Source organism: Ictidomys tridecemlineatus, chromosome 11, assembly GCF_052094955.1.
Source record: "Ictidomys tridecemlineatus isolate mIctTri1 chromosome 11, mIctTri1.hap1, whole genome shotgun sequence".
In the NCBI taxonomy this organism is placed as follows: Eukaryota; Metazoa; Chordata; class Mammalia; order Rodentia; family Sciuridae; genus Ictidomys; species Ictidomys tridecemlineatus.
In genome coordinates, this window is record NC_135487.1 from 28,257,584 (window position 1) to 28,279,387 (window position 21,804).

Consider the following 21,804-nt stretch of genomic DNA (forward strand, 5'->3'; position numbering starts at 1 on the left):
TCTCAAGGTATAAGCTAAGAGCTGTAGGCAGGCCTGGGAATCCTCCCTCCATTGTCTTGAAAGGGTGAACACAAGCCATAGCATTTAGTAGGCTGTAGAACTTGGCAGTTAAGAGCTCTACCACTTAATAGCTGTGTTACCTTGGACAAGTTACTTAATCTTTCTGAGCTCTGTTTCCTCATCCATAAAATGGAGATAATGATGGAAGTGAACCCCAAATCACAGAGTTATGCAGGTAGATTTTGCATGCAAAGTACTTGGTCCAGTGCCTTTGTGTGGCAAGTGCTCAGTGATTGTTGGATAACTTTACATTACCTCTCTGTGACTATGGATATGCAATCAGACTTTCCTCTGTAGTCCAAACAAGCTTTGCCATTTTACTATTTTTCCAATCTAGGACAGATTGTTCTGTTTGAAATGCGATTCCGTTTCCTCATCTGCATAATGGAGATAATAATTTCTGCCCTGACTCCCTTACCCATTTGTTGAAAGGCATAAGTGAGGTAACACACGGGAAAGCACTTTGAAATGGTACTTTGCTATACAATAGAAAGCATGAGTACTTTTTGTTCTTGACTGATTCCTTTTAGGGCTGCTGGAGTTGAAGGCAATAGGTGGTTTACTATTTTTTTTCTCTCCCTCTTTCTTCCTTTATTTCTTTCCTTTTTTCTTATTTCTTTCTTCTCTTTCCCCCCTGCAGTACTAGGGATTAAACCCAGGGGCACTCTATCTCAGAGTTACATCCCCAGCCCTTTTAAATTGCATTTGTGGGCAGGGTCTCCCTAAGATGCCCAGGCTGACCTTGAACTTGCAATCCTCCTGTCTTGGCCTCCTGGAGAGCTGGGATTATAAGTGTACATGATAGCATGTGGCTTGAGTTTGAGGGACCAGGTGGGACAGCACTACCTCCCACTCTCCTGATTTAAAATAAAATTTAAAAAAGGATGAAGATGTAACTTAGTGGCAGAGAACTTGCCTAGGATCTGTGAGACCCTGGGTTCAATCCATAGTACTGCAAAGGAAAAATTAAATTAAATAAAAGAAGAAAAAAAGAAATTGGTCTCTAAATCTCTCTCTCTCTCTCTCTCTCTCTCACACACACACACACACACACACACACACACACATACACACACACTCTGAACAATCAGAAACTTCTGAAGTCCCTGATTCCCTCCATTCCTCTCACCCTTCCAGGTAAGGGAAATGAAAGAGATTGTCTGTCAATATCATTTCACACTTATTTCAGAGATCAGTCAACATGCAGTTCCCAGTCTCCTTTAGACTAAGTTCTTATCTGTGGAATATAAATGGAGGTATATGTACTTACTTCTGGATCTAGGCTTTAAGATTTTGATCATGTCTCTACCAAATTCTTATCCCCTTCCTGCTGGCTTGAACCCTGGGAGGCCTGACTTCAACCATGCAGGTACAAGAATGTCCTAGGGATGGTAGGGAATCAAGGTGGAAGGAATCTAGATCTTAGGATATCTGCACAGAGCAGAGCTTTCTTAACTGGAAATGGTCACCAGGAAGTCACATGAGAGACAAAGGAACTATTTTCCTTTCATACAGAGTGATTACTAGGCCTCTTTGTTTTGTTTGGATTTTTCTAGTACTGGGAATTGAACCCAGGGTTGCTTACCACTTAGTTAATGCCCAGCCCCTTTTATATTTTGAGACAGGGTCTGGATAAGTTGCTAAGGCTGGCCTTGAACTTGTGATCTTTCTGCCTTGGCCTCCTGAGTTGTGGGGATTATAGGCAAGCACCTCTGTGCCAGTCTCCACTGGACCTTTTTGTTACAGCAGCTAAGCCTAACCCTTACTAAACACAGGGGAGAAGAGTGTGGCAGACATGAAAGCTTCCCAAGTTAGCACAATGGTCTTCTCCACTAGACCTTGATGACCTGCCACAGAGAATCACTGGACTGTCATCCAAGGGGCAACCTCAGAAGGAAGCAGTGCACTATATTGGTTAAGACCAAATTGGACAGGCCCAAGTTTGAATTTTGGCTAAAATGCTTATGAGTTTTGTGCACTTTGGATACTTTTAATAACAGATTGAGTCTGTTTCCTCTTGTGTAAAAGGATAATAGTATTTAAAAGGCTATGTAAACATTCTACGAGGGGACGTAGATCAAGGACTCAAAAATGTTTACTGTCGTTAATGTGATCAACTTACATTTGGTCCTGATTTTTCCTCTTGGAAAAGGAAGTTAATATTCTGAGTTTTCCACAAAGCCATAAATATTTAATATTCCCTAAATAAATTAAAAGATACTAAAGACTTCAACACACATATATTAGTCAGTCTTGTGACACTAAAATTAAATATCTGACACAGGTTACTCATGAGAAAGAGGTTTTATTAGGCTCACAGTTTTGGATGCTCAAAGTCCAAGATCAGGAAGCATGGGGAGGCAGGGACAGAGGCACACTGAGTTGGCCTCTGGTAAGGGCGTGGATGATGGCGAACCATGGCAGGAGCTTGTGAAGAGCAGGTGGTCACATCTCTCACTGCTGAGAGAGAGAGACTGTTGTCCCACAATCCCCTCTGAAGGCACACCTCCTTCAGAGGCCTTGGGACTTCCCACTAAGTCCCACCTCTTAAGGGTGCACCTCCCAACAGCAGCCCCTTGCTGACCAAGCCTTTAATCACAACCTTTGTGGAGACCAGCCATATTCAAACCCTAACAATACATAACATTTCTTAAGTATCTACTATGAGCCAGGGACTAGAAAGACAGAGATGCCCTGGTGGAAATCTGTTTTTTGCTTTGATCCTCAGAAAGCCTTTTTCGGGATCATAAGCTGGAATCCAGTTCACCTATCGAATGGAAATCCACCTTGACTAGAAAAGAAATTCTGACTTTTATTTTGGTACTGTGGATTGAACCCAGAGCCTTGTGTACACTAGGCAAGCGCTTCACCATTGAGCTACATTCCAACTCGGTTTTTTTTTTTAATATTTATTTATTTTTTTTAGTTGTAGATGGACACAATGCCTTTATTTTATTTATCTATTCATTTTTATGTGGTGCTGAGGATCGAACCTAGGGCGTCGCACGTGCTAGGAGGGCCACTGCGCCAGCCCCTGTATTCCAACTCTTAAAAAAACAAAATTTATTTTGAGACAGGGTCTCACTAAGTTGCTCAGGATGGATTTGAACTGTGGTCCTCCTGCCTCAGCCTCTGTGGGATTACCACACTGAGCTCAAGTTTCTTAAAATCCAACCTTGACAGACACCTGGAAAAACATTCTGTGCCTCCTGTTGCTCCCTGACTCAGCAGAGCACTTGAGGATGTTTACAATTTGGACACAACATCCTTTCATTAAAGATATTAATGACATAGATTGATTGTTGCACGACCCAGGCACTACACCAAGGACTTACCATGTGTTGTCTCATTCCATTCACACCTAACCACAGGCACCATGCCGCAGCTCAGTTTTCTCACCCGTAAAATGGGGATATTTTATTTTCCCCACATTTTTATTGGTGCATTATATTTGTACACACTGTTGTGATCTGTTGTTACATATCCATACATACACACAATATACAACATAACAACTTAAGTTGGCTAATAACACTCCCCAGCACTTCCCTGCTCAAAATGGGGACAATCTTAAAAAAAGCACGGGAACAGTGTCTAATATAAAGTTACTATTTACATGACTGCATGACCAATGTAATTCTGCAACCTGTACACTCAGAAAAATGAGAAATTATACCCCATCTGATTCAAATGTATGTCAAGATCATTGTAATGTCATGTGTAACTAATTAAAACAAATTTTAAAAAATTAAAGTTACCATTCAACTAACAGTAGCCATAAGTCCATCATCCCTGGTTTACAGATGGGAAAGTTGAAGTTCAAGGAGGTTAAGGAATTTGCCCAAGGCTACAACTCATTAATAAGGGTCTAAAAAGGAAGTCAGGCTTCAGTGCCCAAGCTTGCCCCTGAGGATCTGCATTCAACCTCCAGCTGCTCTACAGCTCCCCTGTATGAGCCTCTCTGACTTTCCTGCTCCTCTGGGAAGGCTTCCTTGTGCCCCTTCCCCGTGACCTCTCTAGGCAGAGGCACATACCGCCACTCTGTGGCTCTCAGCCTACTCCACGGGCCTCTCCACCTCCACCTCACCAACTCACACCTGAGAATACACTATTCCCCACACCCGAGAGCAATAGTGTCCCTGTCCCCTTTGGCTCCTCCAGGCCTGGTTGGCATGGAGCATACCTGTGTCCCTGTCCCCTTTGGCTCCTCCAGGCCTGGTTGGCATGGAGCAGACCTGTGTCCCTGTCACCTTTGGCTCCTCCAGGCCTGGTTGGCATGGAGCAGACCTCCATGAATGTTTGTTGGATTTGTTGGGAGCCAGCTCCGGCGAGGAGTCAAGCCAAGAGTGGAGAACAATACCTGCTGGCAGGGACAGCCTGCCTGACAGTGTGTACTCCAGAGTGGACATGCTCATGCCCGCCTCTGGCCAGGGCCTCCTGACCATCTTGCCATAATTTCCAGTCCCTTGGCCCTGGCTCTTCCTTTGTCTCCTGCCTGTCCCCATACTTAGCCAGTGATGGGGGTTACCCCTAGGGCAGCCTGTACCATCCACAGCATGAGAACAGGCTTCGCACCTCCTTAATTCATTTATTCAACAAAGATTCACTGGGCACCACCAATAAGGCAGGCATAGGGCTGGGTCTTGGGTACAGAGTGGAGAGCAGACCACGCAGTCCCTGGTGTCATGAAGCTTACATTCCAGTGGAGGCAACAGTTAACTAACAAGGTATGTGATTATACAATGGCAATCTCCACATAAAGGTAAACAATAGTCAATTAACTATTCAAGTCCAGTAGTCAGGGAAGGCCTCTCTGAGGAGGTGATATTGAAGACAAGGGTCTGAAGAACTTGCAAAAGGTAGGGAAGAGCATTCCGCGAAAAAGAGAACAGCATATGCAAAGTCCTGGAAATGGGAGTGAGATTGCTATGTTGAGGAAATGAAGGCAGGTTGGGCCAGAATCCAGGAGCAAGTTTGGGACTAAAGAAAAATGAGCCAGACATAGCCAGTCTCAGCAACTCAGCAAGACCCTGCCTCAAAATTAAAAAAAAAAATACAGGCTAGGGATATAGCTCAGTGGTAGAGTACCCTGGGTTCAATTACCAGTACCCCCACCCCCCAAGAAAAATAATATAACAGGGTAACAGATGAGGAGTTTGGACCAGGGGTAATACAATGTGATCTGCGTATTCAGATTCTCTCTGGTTGCTGTTGAGAACTGTCAGACAAGGTAAGAGGGAAGGGAGGAGACCTTGTGGATTGGGACAGTGATCTGGGGGAGAAGTGATGTGGCCATGCCAGGGTGGTGGCAACAGGTCCAGACAGAAGTGGACAGACTCCAGAGACATTTAAGAATCTATTGGAGTTTTCTAGAAGAACTCAAAAACTCTATTGGCTGTCTACAACACCCCTACAGTGGGGCGGGGTGAGTTGGGGCACCTGGAAAGCTTGGGAATAGAAAAAAAAAAAAAGATCCCACTCCCCAGCCATGGGAACATGCAACCACTTTCCCACAATCTCTTGGGGGGAATGAACTTAAGGCCAACCAAGATGCTCAAAGTGCCGGGCCATTTCCACTTAATTTCCGTGGTGGTGATGCACTGTTTGGAGCTGGGTACCTGCAACATGGAAATGTGTTTCCCACAGCCCAGGTAGCAGTGAATGCTGGGTTGGATGCTAAAAGATGGCCCTAGCATCCTGGGAGCAGCAGGAGAGCAAGGAGGGGGGGGATGGAGAAGTAGAGGATTGTTGAGGGAGGAGCTGGGGAGTTCTTCCCATCCTGAGTGTGCCCCTTGTGAGAAATCGAAGTCTGGTCTTTGCCTCTGTCACCTTCTCTGTTCCCCTCTCCCCACTTTTGGGAGCCTGTGGATCTGTCCTGCCTTCCCTCCATCCATCTTCCTCTGGCACATCCCCTGCCAGTGGCCCTCTCTCTGCAATGTCACCTCTCCTGGCTGAAGCACTTCTCAGTGATTGCCACAGGACGGCGACCTCATCAAACTAGCTCTGCTTAGCAGTAAAAGAAGAACTTACCTCTTTCTCCCTCCTTGAGAAATTTCTCTTTTCAAAAGAGCTTTCTGGTCACTCAAATTGATCTCTGCCCCACTGCTCTGAAAGGGCCCTTTGCCTCCATGGTTTCTGAAAACTCTATTGATGGAGCCTGCTCAATGCAGCCTCTGGGGAAGGTGGTTCCATCAAAGGCTGGGAGTGAGAGAATCTTACCCCGGGGTGCAGGGGACATCAAAATATTTAATAACCAGTATGACATGCGCACCAGTGAATTGCCAGCTCCAGGACCCCACAGTCTTGGGTCTGTCAGGCACTCACCAGATCATGGTGGTCCTGGGGAAATGCCAGGTGGTGGGGGGCACTGGGAGGCACTCGTGGGAAGCAGGTGTTTACCAACAAGTTCAGAAGTGTTTCTGCACTTTATCAACTGATATGGCAATCCTGAAAGCAGGTTCAGTCTGCTGTTCCTCTGGGAAGGGTCGCTGGGCCATTTATTCCTTCTGTTAGAGGAAAATGGCCCAGGGCAGAGCTGGGGAATGGGAGCTGCCTCTAAGCAGAGCCAGCTGTGTGGAATCTGGGTGAACAGGCTCTCAGGCCCTCGACCCCCTGCGTGACCTTGAAGGGCCCAGATGCCTCTGAATGTTCTTCCTTCTGCCCCTCCTCACGGTTATTTTTGTTCAGTCTGACAGCCCTTGGCTGTGGCGGCAGTCTGGGCTCTCTGAGCCGGATGCAAACCAGGCGGCTCAGACGTCTGGTGCTGAATCCCAAGAGGATGCCTCTCTGGGTGCCATCACGTGGTCCCTCCACACTGTGTCCCCATGGGGAAAGACCACACACCCAGAAGCTGGGTTCTCTGTTCCTCAATCCTGACTCCTGCCTGGCAGTGAGGACACCCTGTCACAGAGCTTTGCCACTGCTCAGAAGCCCCCTGGCCTGGCTTTTTGAGCCAGATGTGAGCAGGGAACTCTTAGTCTCAAGGACGGTGGGTGTCTGCAGCTGGAGGGAAGTAGAGCAGGACCTGCTGGGCTTCCGTCATCCAGGCTTGGTTGTAATAGAGAATGGGTTTGTCCTGTGGTTCACTGTGATGGGGTAGGCAGGGGCAGACAGGGTGCCCAAGAGACCTCTTAGTGGCCTCTGCTCAGTTACCATCTCCAGGAAATGAGACAGACAGTATGTTCCAGTTCCTTGGCCTAGGATGGCTACAGCCAGTTATTGTTTCTGACTAGGGTCTGACCTCTCCACAGAGGCAGCCAGCCTTGGACCATGGCAAGCTTCACGGTTCAAGCTTCCACCCCAGACCCATGGTTCATGAATACCGGGCAGGAGAGGGGGCTGGGCACAGCTCTTAAGGGCTCATGAGGCACTATGACTCATCTGTGCAGGTGAGAAACGGGACGGAGCCTCTGAGATCAGAAGGGGTCCATGGGAGCCGAGTGGACAGGCTGGGCTGAGCGGTGAGGAGGAGAGAGCTTCTGATGGGTGAGGAAGGTGCTTTCACATAGAAGCCCATCCGGGAAGCAAAGCAGAAGAGGCTGCATCATTCTTAGAGCTTCTGAAATAAGAACCTTTCTTATGATCCTGGGAACCTGGGGGTGGGGGAGTAAGCTCAGAAAGCTCCGATTTCAGTGATTTCAGAGACCCAGGAGTGGTAGAGCACAGCACCTGCAGGCCTCCCAGCTGGCCCCGTGGGAGATGGACTGGAGACTGGCACAGCCACATAAGCTGCGGAGCCCACAGCACTAGGGGGTCTTGGGGAGGAGGACTGCAGGAGGGGAACGGTGTGGCTGCTCCTGGCAGCCCTGTTGCTGGAGGCCATGGGAAGAGGGGCAGCTGGCCTCTCGGGGGGGCGGGCCCTCTGGGTGGAAGATACCCCTCGACTGGGCAATAAATTCCTCCGTGCCGGCAGGATGGTACCAGTGGCCCTGCGAATGGGTGCGGTTCGGAGGGCTGGGATGGGGTAAGCAGGAGAGGAGGTGCCGGGGAGGACAGGGCCAGGCACACTTCCCAGGATGGCGAGCTGGTTGCTCAGGGCTGGCAGCCCTGGACAACTATGGAAGAAAGACCAGGGCCAAGCAGGGAAAGCCAGGGGGCTGGCAGGTGAGGGCGAAGGCTCCATCTCAGCCGCATAGCTGTTGAGGTGGGAGAGAAGGCGAATCCGGACAGGGTCTGCTCGGCTGCTGGGCCCTTCCAGGACCCCCAGGTACCTGATGACCTCAGTGAGGCACTCCCGAAAACCAATGCTCCTGAAGTCAACTGCCAGGGCTCGGGCATCAAAGAATCCTGAAAAGTGAGGCACCATGAGTGCATGCTGGGGTGTGGGGACAGGGAACCCAGGGTCAGATGGTGTTCTGAACATGCCCCTTCCATTCACTCCCTGGGTGACCTTGGGCATGCCCTCTCACCTCTCTGAGCCCCCATCTCCCCGTTGGTAAAGTGGGAATAAAAACCTCTACTTGGAGTTGGGAGCAGAGGTGCACGCCTGTAATCCCAGAGGCTCAGGAGGCTGAGGCAGGAGGATCTCGAGTTCAAAGCCAGCCTCAGCAAAAAACGAGCTGCTAAGCAACTCAGTGAGAGACCCTGTCTCTAAATAAAATACAAAATACTACTTAGCTGGGGATGTGACTCAGTGGTTGAGTGCCCCTGAGTTCAATCCCTGGTATTCTCTCCCCGCCACACTCACAAACACAAAAAAACTAAAAAAACCAAAAAAATCTTTACTTGGGATGGTGAGTTGTGAGGATCAAAAGAATTCAGTAAACTATGCAACATTACTAAATAGATTGCTTTCACCACAATTCATAAGTAATGCAAAAAAGAAACTTTGTGACCAAGTTTACTTGGTTAAGAAGACTGTGCCTGTACAGGTATACAATAACCTGTCTGCTAATGGGGGTAGATTCAGGGAGGGGAGGAGGTGACAGCAGCCATCAGAGCTTGGCGGCCCCTTGGAGGAGGCAACAGAGTGTAGCAGTGAAGCATGAAGTCTTTGGAAGCCAGGCTAGCTGGGTTCAGATCCAGACTCCGCTACTTAGCTGGCTGCCTGACTGGGCAAGTCTCATCTCTCCTGGCCTCAATCTCCTTAGCTCTAAGTGGGCAGACAATTGTTCTTGAAAGTGAAGTGAAATGGTTCACAGAAAATGCTCCATAAACAAAAAGTTTGCTATCACTTATATTTCATGCTGCATTTGTTTGTCCCCTCAGCTCAAAAGATGGTCCAGCACTCAAGATCTGATCCTGACTCAGTAGCTACAGCAGGCCAGGGGCCCTCTCTTTGGCCTGATGTCAGTGAGGGTCAACCAGGTGGACTGTCCCTGCAGGCATTCAAACCCTCACTGTCTCTTCACACCTGCCACTCTCTCTATCACTTATGGGCAAAGACAGAACAGCTCTGGCTGGCACTGTCCTCATGACTGGCAGCAAATATCTGGGCCCTAGTTCATGGTTTAGGCTCCTCCAGAGGGACGGCTTGGCAGGAAGACTGTGTTTGGTGTGAGGCCAACTTTCAGATAAGACCTGGCTCTGCTGGATATTTAGCTATGTAACTCACAAATCCCTTTACCTGAGTGTTTTGTTTTGAATCTGCAGCACTGGAGATTGAACCCAGGGTCTTCTTGCATATGCTAGAGAAGTGCTTTACCAGGGAGCTACAACCCTACCCCTTTTAAAAATTTTTAGTGAGACAGGATCTCACTAAATTGCCCAGGCTGGTCTCGAACTTATGATCCACCTGCCTCAACTCCTGAGTAGCTGGGATTACAGGTGTGTGTCACCACACCTGGCTTCACCTTGATGTGTTTGTTGCTCTTTTAAAATTAATATTTGCTGAATTCTTACTAAGTACTTCATTGTATTATTTAATATAATCCTCATAAGCTCTATTGTTATCTTCATTTTGGAGATGAGGAAACTGAGGAAGAGAGAGGTTAAATCATTTTATGAGGTCATAAAGCTAGTAAGTAGAAGAGCCAGGATTCAAATCCAAAGCCTGTGTTCTCTCTAAACCACAATTCCCTGTCTTCCCATTATTCCTGAGCCAGAAAGTAATGAGGACAATCCCACTCTCCTGGTTTTCGAGAAAAGCAAAAGCATTTTGAAAGCCATTGAATGCTGCCCACATATTAGTCACAACTTAAAAAAAAAAAAAGGTTAACAGAAGTTGTAATTTGAAACATCTCCCCTACTGAAAACTTAGTAACAGAAATCTCCACTGTTAGCAATACATTCCTTTAACAGAAGTTCTCAAAAGCAAGGATCACCTGCATTAGGTTTACTGGGCAGGCTTGTTAAACTTGCAAATCCCTAAACTCCACTCCAGATCTACTGTCCCAGAATCTCAGTAAGGTGGCCCAGGAATCCCAGGTGTGGGAAGCTCCAGGTTGGGCTACTCAAAATGCAACTGTTGATTGGTGCAGTGGCACATGCTTATAATCCCAACAACTTGGGAGACAGGGGCAGGAGATTCACAAGTATGAGGCCAGCCTCAGCAACTTGGAGAGACCCTGTCTCAAAGTAAAATAAAAAGGAATGGGGATGTGGCTCAATGGCAGAGAACCCCTGGGTTCAATCCCCTGTACCACACACACACACACACACACACACATACACACACATACACACACACACACACACAACGAATAAATAAATATAAATAAAAGAAGCAGCAGCAGCATCCACTGTCCCTGTCTTCCAGGGTAGCAGGTTACCTTTGGGACTTAAGTCTTTGTGGCCAATGTTTTTCAAGTTTCCCAAATGTAAAAACACCAAACAGAGAAACTTCGGAACATATTTCTTTTTGTCTGCAAGCCTTTTTAAAGCCACAATTCCATGATTTTATTGTGGTGGACTAGTTTAGAATAACCAAATGAGTGACATTTATGTTCTACTACAATCCTGACACCTGCTGTGATCAGGGAGTATCCCCACAACACTGCCCAGGACATAACAGCAGGCCAGAAGTCTAGACCTACCGGAAGAGACACCAATGAATCCCCTGTGGCTAAGAATTTTAGGCAGGTCCCTCTCAGGGTTTAGGAGGGTCACAGAGTGTGAGACCCCAGTAAGAATTAACTCCCTGAGGCTACTCCTTAGTGAGGCCCTGGGGGTAAGTTTGTTCCACTTACCACAAGGGAATAGTTTTTTACACAAAAGACAGATCCTCCAAGGTCTAAGACTGAAAAGAGCTGAGTTGAGGAAAGGGTTGGGAAAAACAGACACCGGAAGTGGGGAGGCAGATGTTAAGAGTCAAATTTGGTGAATATTCAACTAGGTTTGCTTTAGCCGCCTCTGGAGACTGTGAGCTTCAGGGGGGCAGAGACCTTGTCTACTTGGCTCATTGCATATCCCCATGGCCCAGCCTGAAAATATTTGTCGTGCAAATGATTCCCCAAAGAGAAGAGCATTGGTACCTGTCCCACCAGTGGCATGGAGCATTTTCAAGTGATCCACGGTCATCTGCAAGACCTCAGCTTTCTCCAGCTTGGAAGAACCCTGTAGGTACAGAAGGCAGGGAGATGCGGCTCCAGCTGACTTCTGTCGCTCTCCTCCTCTGCCCATTATCATGTCTTGATTTTCTCAACTCTTCCTGGTTTTCCCACCGCTCGCATTTAGGATCCTGCTTTGGCCAAGATCTCCAAATCTCACAGATGCTCTTTATTTCTCACCTCAGTCTTCCTGTCTGCAGCACCACTCAGCTTCCTTTCTGAAACCTCTTCTCCCTGGACTGCAGCAACACCACTTCTGCTTTCTCCTTTCACTTTGCCTCTTGCTCTGCCTGTCCCTTAAATGGGTGCTTCCACCAGTGGGCACTGCCCTACTTCTCTTCCAGCTCTGCCTGCTCTCCTCCAGGATCTCACCCACCTCTGTGGATTCATCCCTCACCAGAATGCCACTCAGACATCCCCACCTGCCTCCCAGAGCAGCGCTCCTGGGAGTACAAGATCAGCCTCAGCGTGCTCAAGCCCTAGCTCATCATCTTAGCCCCAGAGCACTTGCTCTTTCCCTGTTCTTTCTTGGGAAATGTCTTCTAAGCTCACAGACCACCTGGCCTCTCAGAGAAACCTCAGGGTCAGACGCTCTACACGACATCTGAGGGCAGACACCAGGTCTAGTTCATGGCTGGTCCTCTAAAGGTTTCAGTGAACATATGTGGAATGACTAAAGGAAGGCAGATGACCTGCGACAGGTGCCTTTGAGCCTAGGGAAAGAATCTTTGAAGCTGTTGCTTCAACTGCCTGACTCCTCACTGTAGTCCCCCCACCGAAACATGTTCATGATACGGCATTCACCCCTGAGCAGCCTGCTCCACTTTCAAACAGCTCTGGAAATGTCAGGAGACAGTCACATAGTCCTGTGCTCCAACTCGACTCTGCTGCTTGCTATCTGGGTGATCTAGTCCAAGTTACTTCTTTCTCTGCTTCAATTTCCTTACTTGTGCAATGGGCAGAACAATTGTTACCCTTCAGGATCATTTTTAGGATTCCATTCAAATGGATGTAAAGCCACAATACCTGAGGCACCTCACCAAGTATGAATTTTCATCCCTTTGTCCCCTAGCCGGTGACAGATATTTAGACATGATCACAGCACCTCAGGCAGCTGCTACACTTCAAAAAGAGATACCATGGGAAACAAACCCTATCTGCCATCCACCCAGTATTTCCAGTGGCACAATCGACAATGTCACATACCTGTTTCTCAAAGGCAGTGGGGACTAAGCGCCGCAATTCAGAAAGGCTGCTGTTTATGCGATCTCGACGCCGTTTCTCTATGATCTGAAAAGCAATGACAAGATGTAAGCACTTGTCATGGTTTCCAAGGTACCTGATGAATGCTGATTTATATCTTTTCTCACAATATTGTTGTGAGCAAGTTAATGTTTTACCTTTTTTTTTTTTTTTTTTTTTTTTTTTGCAGTGCTGGGAATTGAACCCAGGGGCTGTCACATGCAAAGCAAGTGCTCAACCACTGATCTACAACCCCAGTCATTTAAAGGATTTTTATTTTGAGACAGGGTCTTGCTACATTGACCAGGCTGACCTTGAACTTGAGCTCCTATTACCTCAGCCTACTGAGTAGCTGGGATTTCAGGCATGTGCTGAGGCATCTAGCAGAAGTAAAACTATTCTTGCTTTATGGAGAAGGAAACCAAGGCTCATAGAGGAACTATAATTTGCTTAAGGTCACAGAGCAATACAGTGCAGCTCAGATCTCTTACGTTGGTCTGTAGGAGTGATATGCAAAATGTTCAGTCACTGGTACTGCAGGACACCAACAAAATAGGAACACCAGCCACAACATTGAAGCCGGCCCTGGGGGCCCCTGTTGGGCCAGGGTTACCCCTTCAGTTGCTGGGTCAGAGGCAGTCTGAAGAGCCCTAGGTATTGTTCTCTCCAACTGTAAAGGGCTCATTCACACTATCTCCTCCCTCACAATCCTGGTAGCAGGCCAGGCGTGGTGGTGCCCGTCTGTAATCCCAGTGGCTCAGGAGGCTCAGCAGAACCCTGAGCAAGACCCTGTCTCAAAATAAAATACAAAAACGGCTGGGGATGTGGCTCAGAGGTTAAGTGGCCCTTGGTTCAATTCCCAGTACCAAAAAAAAAAAAAAAAAAATCCTAGTTGCAGAGCACTCATAGTAGGGCAGAAATTGTGACGCCCTCCCACCCTCATATATATATATATATATATATATATATATATATATATATATATATATATATATATATGTATGAGCTGAAAGTAGAAGTGAGAGGCACAGCTGGTCTCTGCCAGATGCCAGGTCGTTGGATCCAGCATGCAAAGCACAGCTGCATCCTGGGATGGGGGACTGAATACGATGGACAGCAGCAAGCAGCGAGCCTCCAGATTCCCAGTAAGCAGGAAACTGCTTTCCCTCCTCAGCACTGAAAAGAATGGAAAGCTTCAGGGTCCAAAAAGGGACCGAGATAGGGTAGAGGAACAAAAATAAGAACAGCTGATCGAGTGTTGGGTATTGCTCTGCATTGCTCCAGAGAGCACTGCATTAATACACTTCACCTTCAAGCCAGTTCTTTGGGGGCAGGTATTGCCCTTATTTAGGTTATACCAATGAAAAAAAATGAGGCACAGAGAAATTAAGTGACTTGCCCCAAATGTCCCGAATAGTTACTGGCAGCGTCAGGATTCAAACCCAGGCAGTTATCTTGGGGTGATGTTTCCGAACAGGTTTATGGACCAACAGATTCTGGATAAACCTTGACTGGGCCACTCCACGGCTGAGAAAGGCACTCACCCCTCTGCGTTTCTTCCTGGCTTGCATCTGCGAAGGGCTGGGAGAGGACAGCGGTCTGGCCATCTGGCTGAGGAGGAAGAGAAAGGCTGGTTTCTCAGAGCTCGGGGACCATCTTCCTGGCCTGGGCTGACCTGGGAGGCAGGGCCATTTTCAGGCACAGCCCCCACCCACGCGGCCACCGGCTCCCAGACCGGGAAGAGCCGCAGGGCAGGCGTGGGAGGGGGCGTCGGCTCTCCCTTTTTCCCTCAGGGCCCATTTCTCCGCCGGCCAAGTCCTCCCAAGTACTCTGAGCTTCCTGCCTCCGAGCCTCGCGGCGGCCGCTCAGACTTCTCTGGACCCCGACCTGGTCGCCCCTTGTCCCTCTTCTCTTGCGGCCGTCGGGGAACAGCGAACTGTGGCGTGGCTGCTGGGTCCTGCAACCCGATCCCGGGGGCGGGCCGGCGGAGGGCACGGGCCGGCAGTGGCCGGGCTGGGGCCGGGGCCGGGCGGGTTGGGTTTCAGAGGGAGCCGCCGGGAAGGAGCGTGGAAAGAGCAGATGCCGCCGCTTCCCACGGGCCGGCGCGCCGGCCGCCCGCCCTCTGCCTGGCCCGCAGCTGCTGTCGCCTCCCACGCGGCGCGGCCGGGGGTTGGGGGGAAAGGGGGAGGCGGCATCTGGGTCACAGGCCCCTCTTGCCTGCTCCTGGACACTGTTCTGGGCCTCCCAGAAGGCTCTGTCCCCCTTAACCTCGGCCTCCCTCCCACCTGGGACCTTCTTTTGCCGCCCTGGCTGGATGATGGATGTTTGTTCCCATCCCGGGATTTCCCACTATAGAGAAGAGGCTCAGACCCAGGGGGTTTCCTGCCCAGACTTTTACCAAAATAATCTCCAACCCAGCAGCTGTCTTCTCAACAGGTTTCTCTCCAGGGGCTCTCTGAGAATGGAGAGGTTCTCTGGGAGGCACTGAGGTCTCTATTCTTGGGAGGCCCTATTAGGGCTCAAGGTCTGGGCTGGATTCCTGAGCTGGCCTCAGCCCTCCAGGTGCTCAGCTCCACAAACAACTTTAGACAATCCCCTGCCGTTTTGGGATGCCAAAGGTCGCACAACTTAACAGGAACCCAGAGTTTGACTTCACCTTACACCTGCTCCTTGACCCCCTGGGTTTCCCATCTCCCAGAAAGCATACAGCGTTGAGGTCTGCAGGCAGACACCTGGTATTGTCTTTGATTCTTCCCCCATCCTCACCCCTCTCTCACCAAGACCTGCCCATTCTATGTCTAAAATACATCTCATGTCTGTCCTCTTTATCTGGATGGCTCCTCTCAGGACCACACCCCTATCATTTCTCACTGGAGGACTCTAAGAGCCTCCTGTTGAGTCACTCTTTAACCCACACTTCTGGCAGAGTGATCATTTAAATGCAAATTTGATCTTGTCACTCTTCAGGTGGCCCAGCTGACCCTCCTCACCTCTTAGACCCAACTAACTCTTGCTCTGTGTACATGCTCCAGTCTGCGAATGTACTAACTCCTTTCTGCAGTTGTTCCCCTAGCCTAGAAATCTCCAGTCCAACCCAGTCTCCCCACCCTAAGCTGCAACCCCTTTGCCTAGTAACTTCAACCATCTTTTATATTTCAAACATCACCTCTCTTGAGAGTCTTTTCTGACATCTACTCTCCTGCTAGATGTCCCTGCTCTATACTCTCCCAGCTTCCTGAATTCACAGCATTTATACCACTTTGTTGTTTTATATCTATGTGGTTATTTGATTAATGTTTCTCTCTCCAGCAAAAACATAAGCTCCACAAGGCAACAGACCATGTCAGTTTCATTCACTATTGTAGCCTGAGCTCTTGGCAAGTGGTTGGAACTCTGCAGAGCTCATGGTAGAGCTTCTTCTCATCTTTGCATCACTGAAGAACAGAGATATGCATAAAAATCTATGTTTTAGACTTTTGTGGAATGCTAACGTATGTGGCTCACCAGAAGAGTTCCACCTATGTGACTATACTATTGGGATTTGAGATTCGATCATTTTCATCAACACCTCAAAGACAGAAGACTGTAAGAGAAACTAGATAGCATTGGTCAGATCCTACTGCTATGCCCTGGCTTTGTTTGGCCACATCTGGAAAAGTATATCTCCCACCCAAACATCTGGCCAAGCAGAACTGGTAAGAGGCCTGGGGAGGCTCCTGGGAGGCAGGTCCAGGGCTCAGATGGCTAGATCCTGAGATCTGTAGATCTGTAAGGCAACTGTAAGGCAACTTGTTTTCAAAGCTTCTCTGGTTCACTGGGGACAAGCCCCAAGAGCCAAGGTACACTAAGAAACACAGCCTTTGTTCCCCTTTGCTGGATAAAGCATCTCTGGGGGTATTGAGTTAGTCTTATGCACGTCACTGCCTCTCAGCCTGATCCCTCCTCAGGGACCATCTGTCAGAGGCTGACGCACCCATTCCAGGGCAAGGCAGGTCCGTGGTCCCTTTTTCCAGTCTTTTGGTCAGTTTTTCTCTGCAGCATGACCTGCCCTTTCCCTATATCTCAAAAGCAAACCTTGCTATACAGTTTTACTGACGCTACTACATGTATTTCTCTCCTTTGATCCTTAGGAAAGTGCCATTTCACAGATGAGGATGCTGGACCTCAGGGAGCTAAAACAGCTTGCCCAGCCCACACAGCTGCTAAGGAGCAAAGCCAGCATGGGAATCCATGTCTTCTGGCTCCCAATTCAGCATTGTTTCTCTCCTAAGCCCTACTTCCTGTCTGTCTGAATAGTCCTCCAGTCCCCTTATCCTTCAAACTCTCAGCCAATGCTCATTCCAGCCTGTGATCTTGCCCTGACAGTGGGAGGAGGGGTGGCAGCCTCTCCCCTGAGAGTCTGAAAATAAAAAAGATTTTCATGAACCCAGAGAGGATATGATGACCATCAAGATCTGCTCCATGGCCCTCTAGGAGGCCGCAGCCAGAATTCCACTACAGTGTCTCTGGAGGCAGGGTCAGCTTTCCAGGTGGTCCAATTGCCAGTCCTGACCACTCTCAGCACTGATTCCCAGCAGAATCCTTGCAGATAACCCCACTCATTTTGCGTCAACCAAAGGAGAATCTCAACGTTCCCAAAAGCGAATTTTGGAAAGTACTGAGCCCATTTGTAAAATGAAAAAACTTAGAGATGGGAAAGGATCTTTCCCAAGTTACATAGCAAATGAGAGGAAAATCCAGAACTAGAGCCAGCTCTACTGCTTTTAATCCAGTGCTCTTGCTAATATACCCCAAATATTAATCATCCCATCATAACCAGTACTTTTTGTTCTAGATAGCACTTCTAGGTTTGTCTGTCTCATTTGTTGCATAAAAGCCGTCTGAGTTCATTATTATTTGGGCCATTTCACTTTTAGAAGAAGTGATCATTTCATAAGTGGGGTGACAGACACAGACTCAGTAATTTCAGTCTTTGGACTTCCAGTCTTTCCATTAGAGCATGCTGCTTCATGAGCATGCGCCCACCCCATTGCGACCCCTTAGAGAGCAGCATTTACTGGAAGTTACCTTGTGCCTAAGCAAGAAGCTGTGTGCTTTACATACAAACAACCTCATCAAAGCTTCAACCTGTGAAGCAGTATTGGCACCCTGTTTTGTGAGAGAGAAAACTGAGGTTCAGAAAGGGTAGAGTCACTTGCACAAGTAAATGGTAAGGAGAGTCAAACTCAGGCTTATCTAACTTCAAAGGCCACTGGTCCTTAAATCACGTGGGAACAACCCACAGAGCCTGACATGTGACGGGTGCTTATTACATGTTTGCAGAAGGGTAGGGGAGAGGCTGTATACACTTTAGACCTAGAATATGTCCGGGAGCCAGGTTCAGCCAGAAGTTTGGTGGGTGATTCCCAAGGATGGGGCAGATACCCCAGCGACAATGGAACACACCCTATTCTTCCCTCTCATATCTCAGAGTGTGGGGGATTTGTGCCCTGCCACTGACCCTGGCAGGCTGGCTGCCCCAGCCCTGTGGCCCTTGTCACTGTTTATCTGGCTTTCTTTGTACATAAAGCTCTTCTTCCCTGAGAGTTCCCTGAGGGCAGAGCCTGAGCAGGATACATCTGGGCCCCGATGCCCAGCCCAGGGTCTGGGCCACAGCAGGCATCGTTCAACAGTCCCTGAATTGAAGCATTTATGTCTGCTGGGGGGAGGGCCTTCTGGGGAGTGCTACAATGAGGCATCTATAAGTCAGTTTCTGCCAGATGTCCAGCTGCTTCCCTCCTCGGAAGGGTCTGCTCTTCTAAGAACAGGCTCTAAAATTGGGGTTTGGCTGAAATGACAAAATGCTGTGGAGGAAAAAAAACTATACTGACCCTTTATGCCTTAGCTCCAATCCACCACCTTCAAGAAGCCCTCACTGCCATCTTTGGTTGTGAGTGATCCCTCCCCATATAGGAATCCCTCTCTCTTTTCATTCTGTTCACAGTCTTTGTGTGACGTGGCAGTCACTGCCCAGGCTGCACACTCATGGAGAACAGAAGCCAGCTCTGATAAACCTAGATCTCTGTTATCAGTTTTATGCCTCTGACCCATGAAGACCCAATGACACTGAATCTGAGACCCCTCCACCACCACCTCCTGGTGTTGGGCCCTTCTCCTGCTGGCAGGACAGGCTCAGAGAATTGTTTCTCTAAACAGCAATTTCTGCTTAGCAATTTGAAAAGGCTAATATGTTAAGCTCGGTGTGGTGGTCTGCTCCTGTAATCCCAGCAACTCAGGAGGATTCAGGAGGAGGATCACAAGTTTGATGGCCAGCCTCAGCCACCTAGTGAGACCTTCCTTCAAAATAAAAAATAAAAAGGGCTGGGAATGTAGCTCAGTGGTAGAGCACCTGCTTAGCATGTACCAGCCCTTGGTTCAATCCCCAGCACTGGTGGGGGGGGGGAAGGCTAATATTTTACATAGGAAATTATATGATACAAAATCTAAACCAAACACAAGATGTAAGAGAGATATCTAAAGTCCTATTGCCTATTATAAGCTATAAATAATTAGTAGTTGGTGGCGTTTCACTAGGATGTGTGTGTGTTAAGAGGGTACTAGGTCTCCAATCCAGAGTCCTTCACATGCTTGGCAAGCACTATACCACTGAGCTATACCCCCAGCCGGGATCTGTGATTGAGGCAAGCTCTCCTGGCTTCAGAAAACTAGAGAGCTTTGAACTTATGAAATGCCTTTAGAAATACCCCTAGAACGAACTGACTCTCCTTCTGTTCTAGAGAGTCAGATTTGGATGAGCTAAGAGACCTGAGGTTGTTTTCCCTTTCCCACTCCCCTCCTCCTTTATTTTACTGAGAGGAAACAGGCTCAGACAGGGAAACCGATGGCTCAAGGATACATGGTGGTAGAGCACTTGCTTAGCATGTGTAGGGCCCTGAGTTCAATTCCCAGCACTAGAGTTGGGGGGCTGTTGGGAGTGAGGGATAGGGGTGGAGGGGGAGAAAGAAAGGAAGACTACATGGTGAGTTAGTGGTAGATGTGGGACTGGGATCCAGGCTGGCAGATTCCCAGTCAGTCCTGCAGTTCTTTCAGGGTGTGTGTCTGACACTAAGCATTTGGTGACCCAGGGACATTAGGCCCTCTACTAAGCATTAGGCCCTCTACTAAGCCCGTGACATACATTTTCTCATTTGATTTTCCCAATACTCTTATGAAGTTGGTTTTATTATTATTATATATATGCATATGTATATATATATATGTGTATTATATATATGTGTGTGTATTTTATATATATATATATTTTTTTTTCCCCATTTTACAGATGAGGAAACTGAAGCTTAGATAATTCACAGAGCTGGGAGTTGCAGAACTATGTAAGTACAGTTTATTCTATAGGTTTGAAGCAAATTGGAATATTCATCAAGAGAACAATGATTTTGGCAACAGAGTGGTTTGGTAGAAAGAGCTCTGAAATTGGAGTCTAGGTCTTTGCAAGTTGGCTATTACTTTCTTCAAAACCCAATCCCTAATTCCAAAGTCCGATTTGCTCAAAGGAGGAGATATTTTTTTCCCCCTGAATCTTTTTGTGAACTACACAAAACTGCACCCAATCTAGGGTAAGATTGGGGAAGTGTGATCATTCTGCACGTAAGCACATTCTGGACAGGGAGCGTGGTATCGATAGTCTGTGGGGGTTTCAGGAAAGGTCTTCAGGAAAACTCTGAACCGGTGACCTACCATGGGGCCTTTCAACAGAAAGAAAGACCACTACCAGCTGGCTATCGAGCCCCTGAGCTGGATTCTACCTCCATCCCAGCATCCTGAACCCATAAGTGGCCGAGAGCACCCAGGAGTACCAGGCTCTGGTGCAATCGATGGCACACGCCCCCTCACCTGACTCACGCCTGCGGGCTGTCGCGCACACCTGCATCTCGGGCCAAGGGGTAACCAAGGACAGAGGCCATGCTCAGCAAGCCCGGCGGGGCGCTCTTGCTCGTGCTTAGGTCCCCCATCCTGATCCTTACCTCAGATCGCCTTCGCGGCCCACGTCGATGGGTCCGTCGGACTCGCAGTCGGAGCCGCTCGGCTCCCTGGGACGCTTCATGGCGAGCGCAGGCTGCCAGGGGCTCCGGCCCACGCTCCAGCCCCGAATCCGCCGTCGGGCCCCGCCCCGGCCCGCCCCGGCCCCGCCCCGGGGCGCCAACACCGCCCTTTCCCAGGGCCCTTTCCTGCACCACAGCCCCCGGCGCCTCGGCGCCCCCTCGCCCCCGCGGTGACGCGCCACCGAGCCGTGGGAAGGCCCCGGGCGGTCACCGCCCCCACCGACCGCTGGGAGGTCCAGCTCCGCTCCGCCCCGCCGCGGCCGCCGCGCTCTGGGTGGCCTTGGGCAGGTGCCCTGGGAGGCCCTGCGGGGACGCTGAGGGTCCTCGACTGTCCCTGGGTCGCCCAGGGCGCTGCCAGCCCTTGGAGGCGCGGCTGTGAGAAGCCCTAGCTTCTGCGAGGGCTGATCCTGCACCTTTCTACCTCCCACCCGCGCCAGGGGCAGACACGTTTGGTCTGGTGAGGTTGGGGCGGGGTGGTGACTGTGACCTGAGAATTCCCCAGCATCTCCTTCCATAGGATATCAAAGCAAGGGGAGTGTGTGTGTGTGTGTGTGTGTGTGTGTGTGTGAGAGAGAGAGAGAGAGAGAGAGAGAGAGAGAGAGAGAGAGAGAGAGAGAGAGAGAGAGAAAGGAGTGGGGGAGAGAAACACCATGGGTCGCACAGACCTGTGACAGGTTGGGGTCAGCCCCAAAAGGGATTGCTGAAGTGCCTGTGCCCGCTGAGAAGGTTGAGCTGTGCACAGGAGGGCCACACTTGCTTTGGTGGGGCGTGTCCCTGGGAATCAGAGCTGTCCTGGGAGGCCAAGAATGCCCAGAGAGGGCTCATTTCATAAGCCCCAGAATTTAGGAAGGGGAGGGAAAAGGGGAGCCCTATGCCTCTCTTCTTACACCCACCCCCCAACAGCAGACTAACTG

General features: G+C 49.1%; 1 protein-coding gene across 5 annotated transcripts; it reads right to left on the reverse strand.

Annotated features, from left to right (window-relative positions):
• Positions 1-2,345: 2,345 nt before the first annotated feature.
• Positions 2,346-21,008, reverse strand: Heyl (hes related family bHLH transcription factor with YRPW motif like). Of its 5 annotated transcripts, none has more exons than XR_013427727.1 (6): positions 14,676-15,283; positions 14,333-14,399; positions 12,753-12,836; positions 11,472-11,553; positions 6,385-8,346; positions 2,346-2,517 (listed from the first exon to the last, which is right to left on the reverse strand). XR_013427727.1 is itself a non-coding variant. In XM_078025989.1 (5 exons), exons 1-5 carry the CDS (start codon positions 20,890-20,892, stop codon positions 7,673-7,675), a joined length of 987 nt encoding a protein of 328 aa, XP_077882115.1. In that variant the 5' UTR covers positions 20,893-21,008; the 3' UTR covers positions 2,346-7,672. The 5 variants fall into 5 exon arrangements, 3 of the variants coding, with proteins under 3 accessions (XP_077882115.1, XP_077882116.1, XP_077882114.1); XR_013427726.1 differs by having other exon boundaries at positions 2,346-2,520; XM_078025989.1 differs by lacking the exon at positions 14,676-15,283 and adding an exon at positions 20,813-21,008 and having other exon boundaries at positions 2,346-8,346.
• Positions 21,009-21,804: the final 796 nt, after the last annotated feature.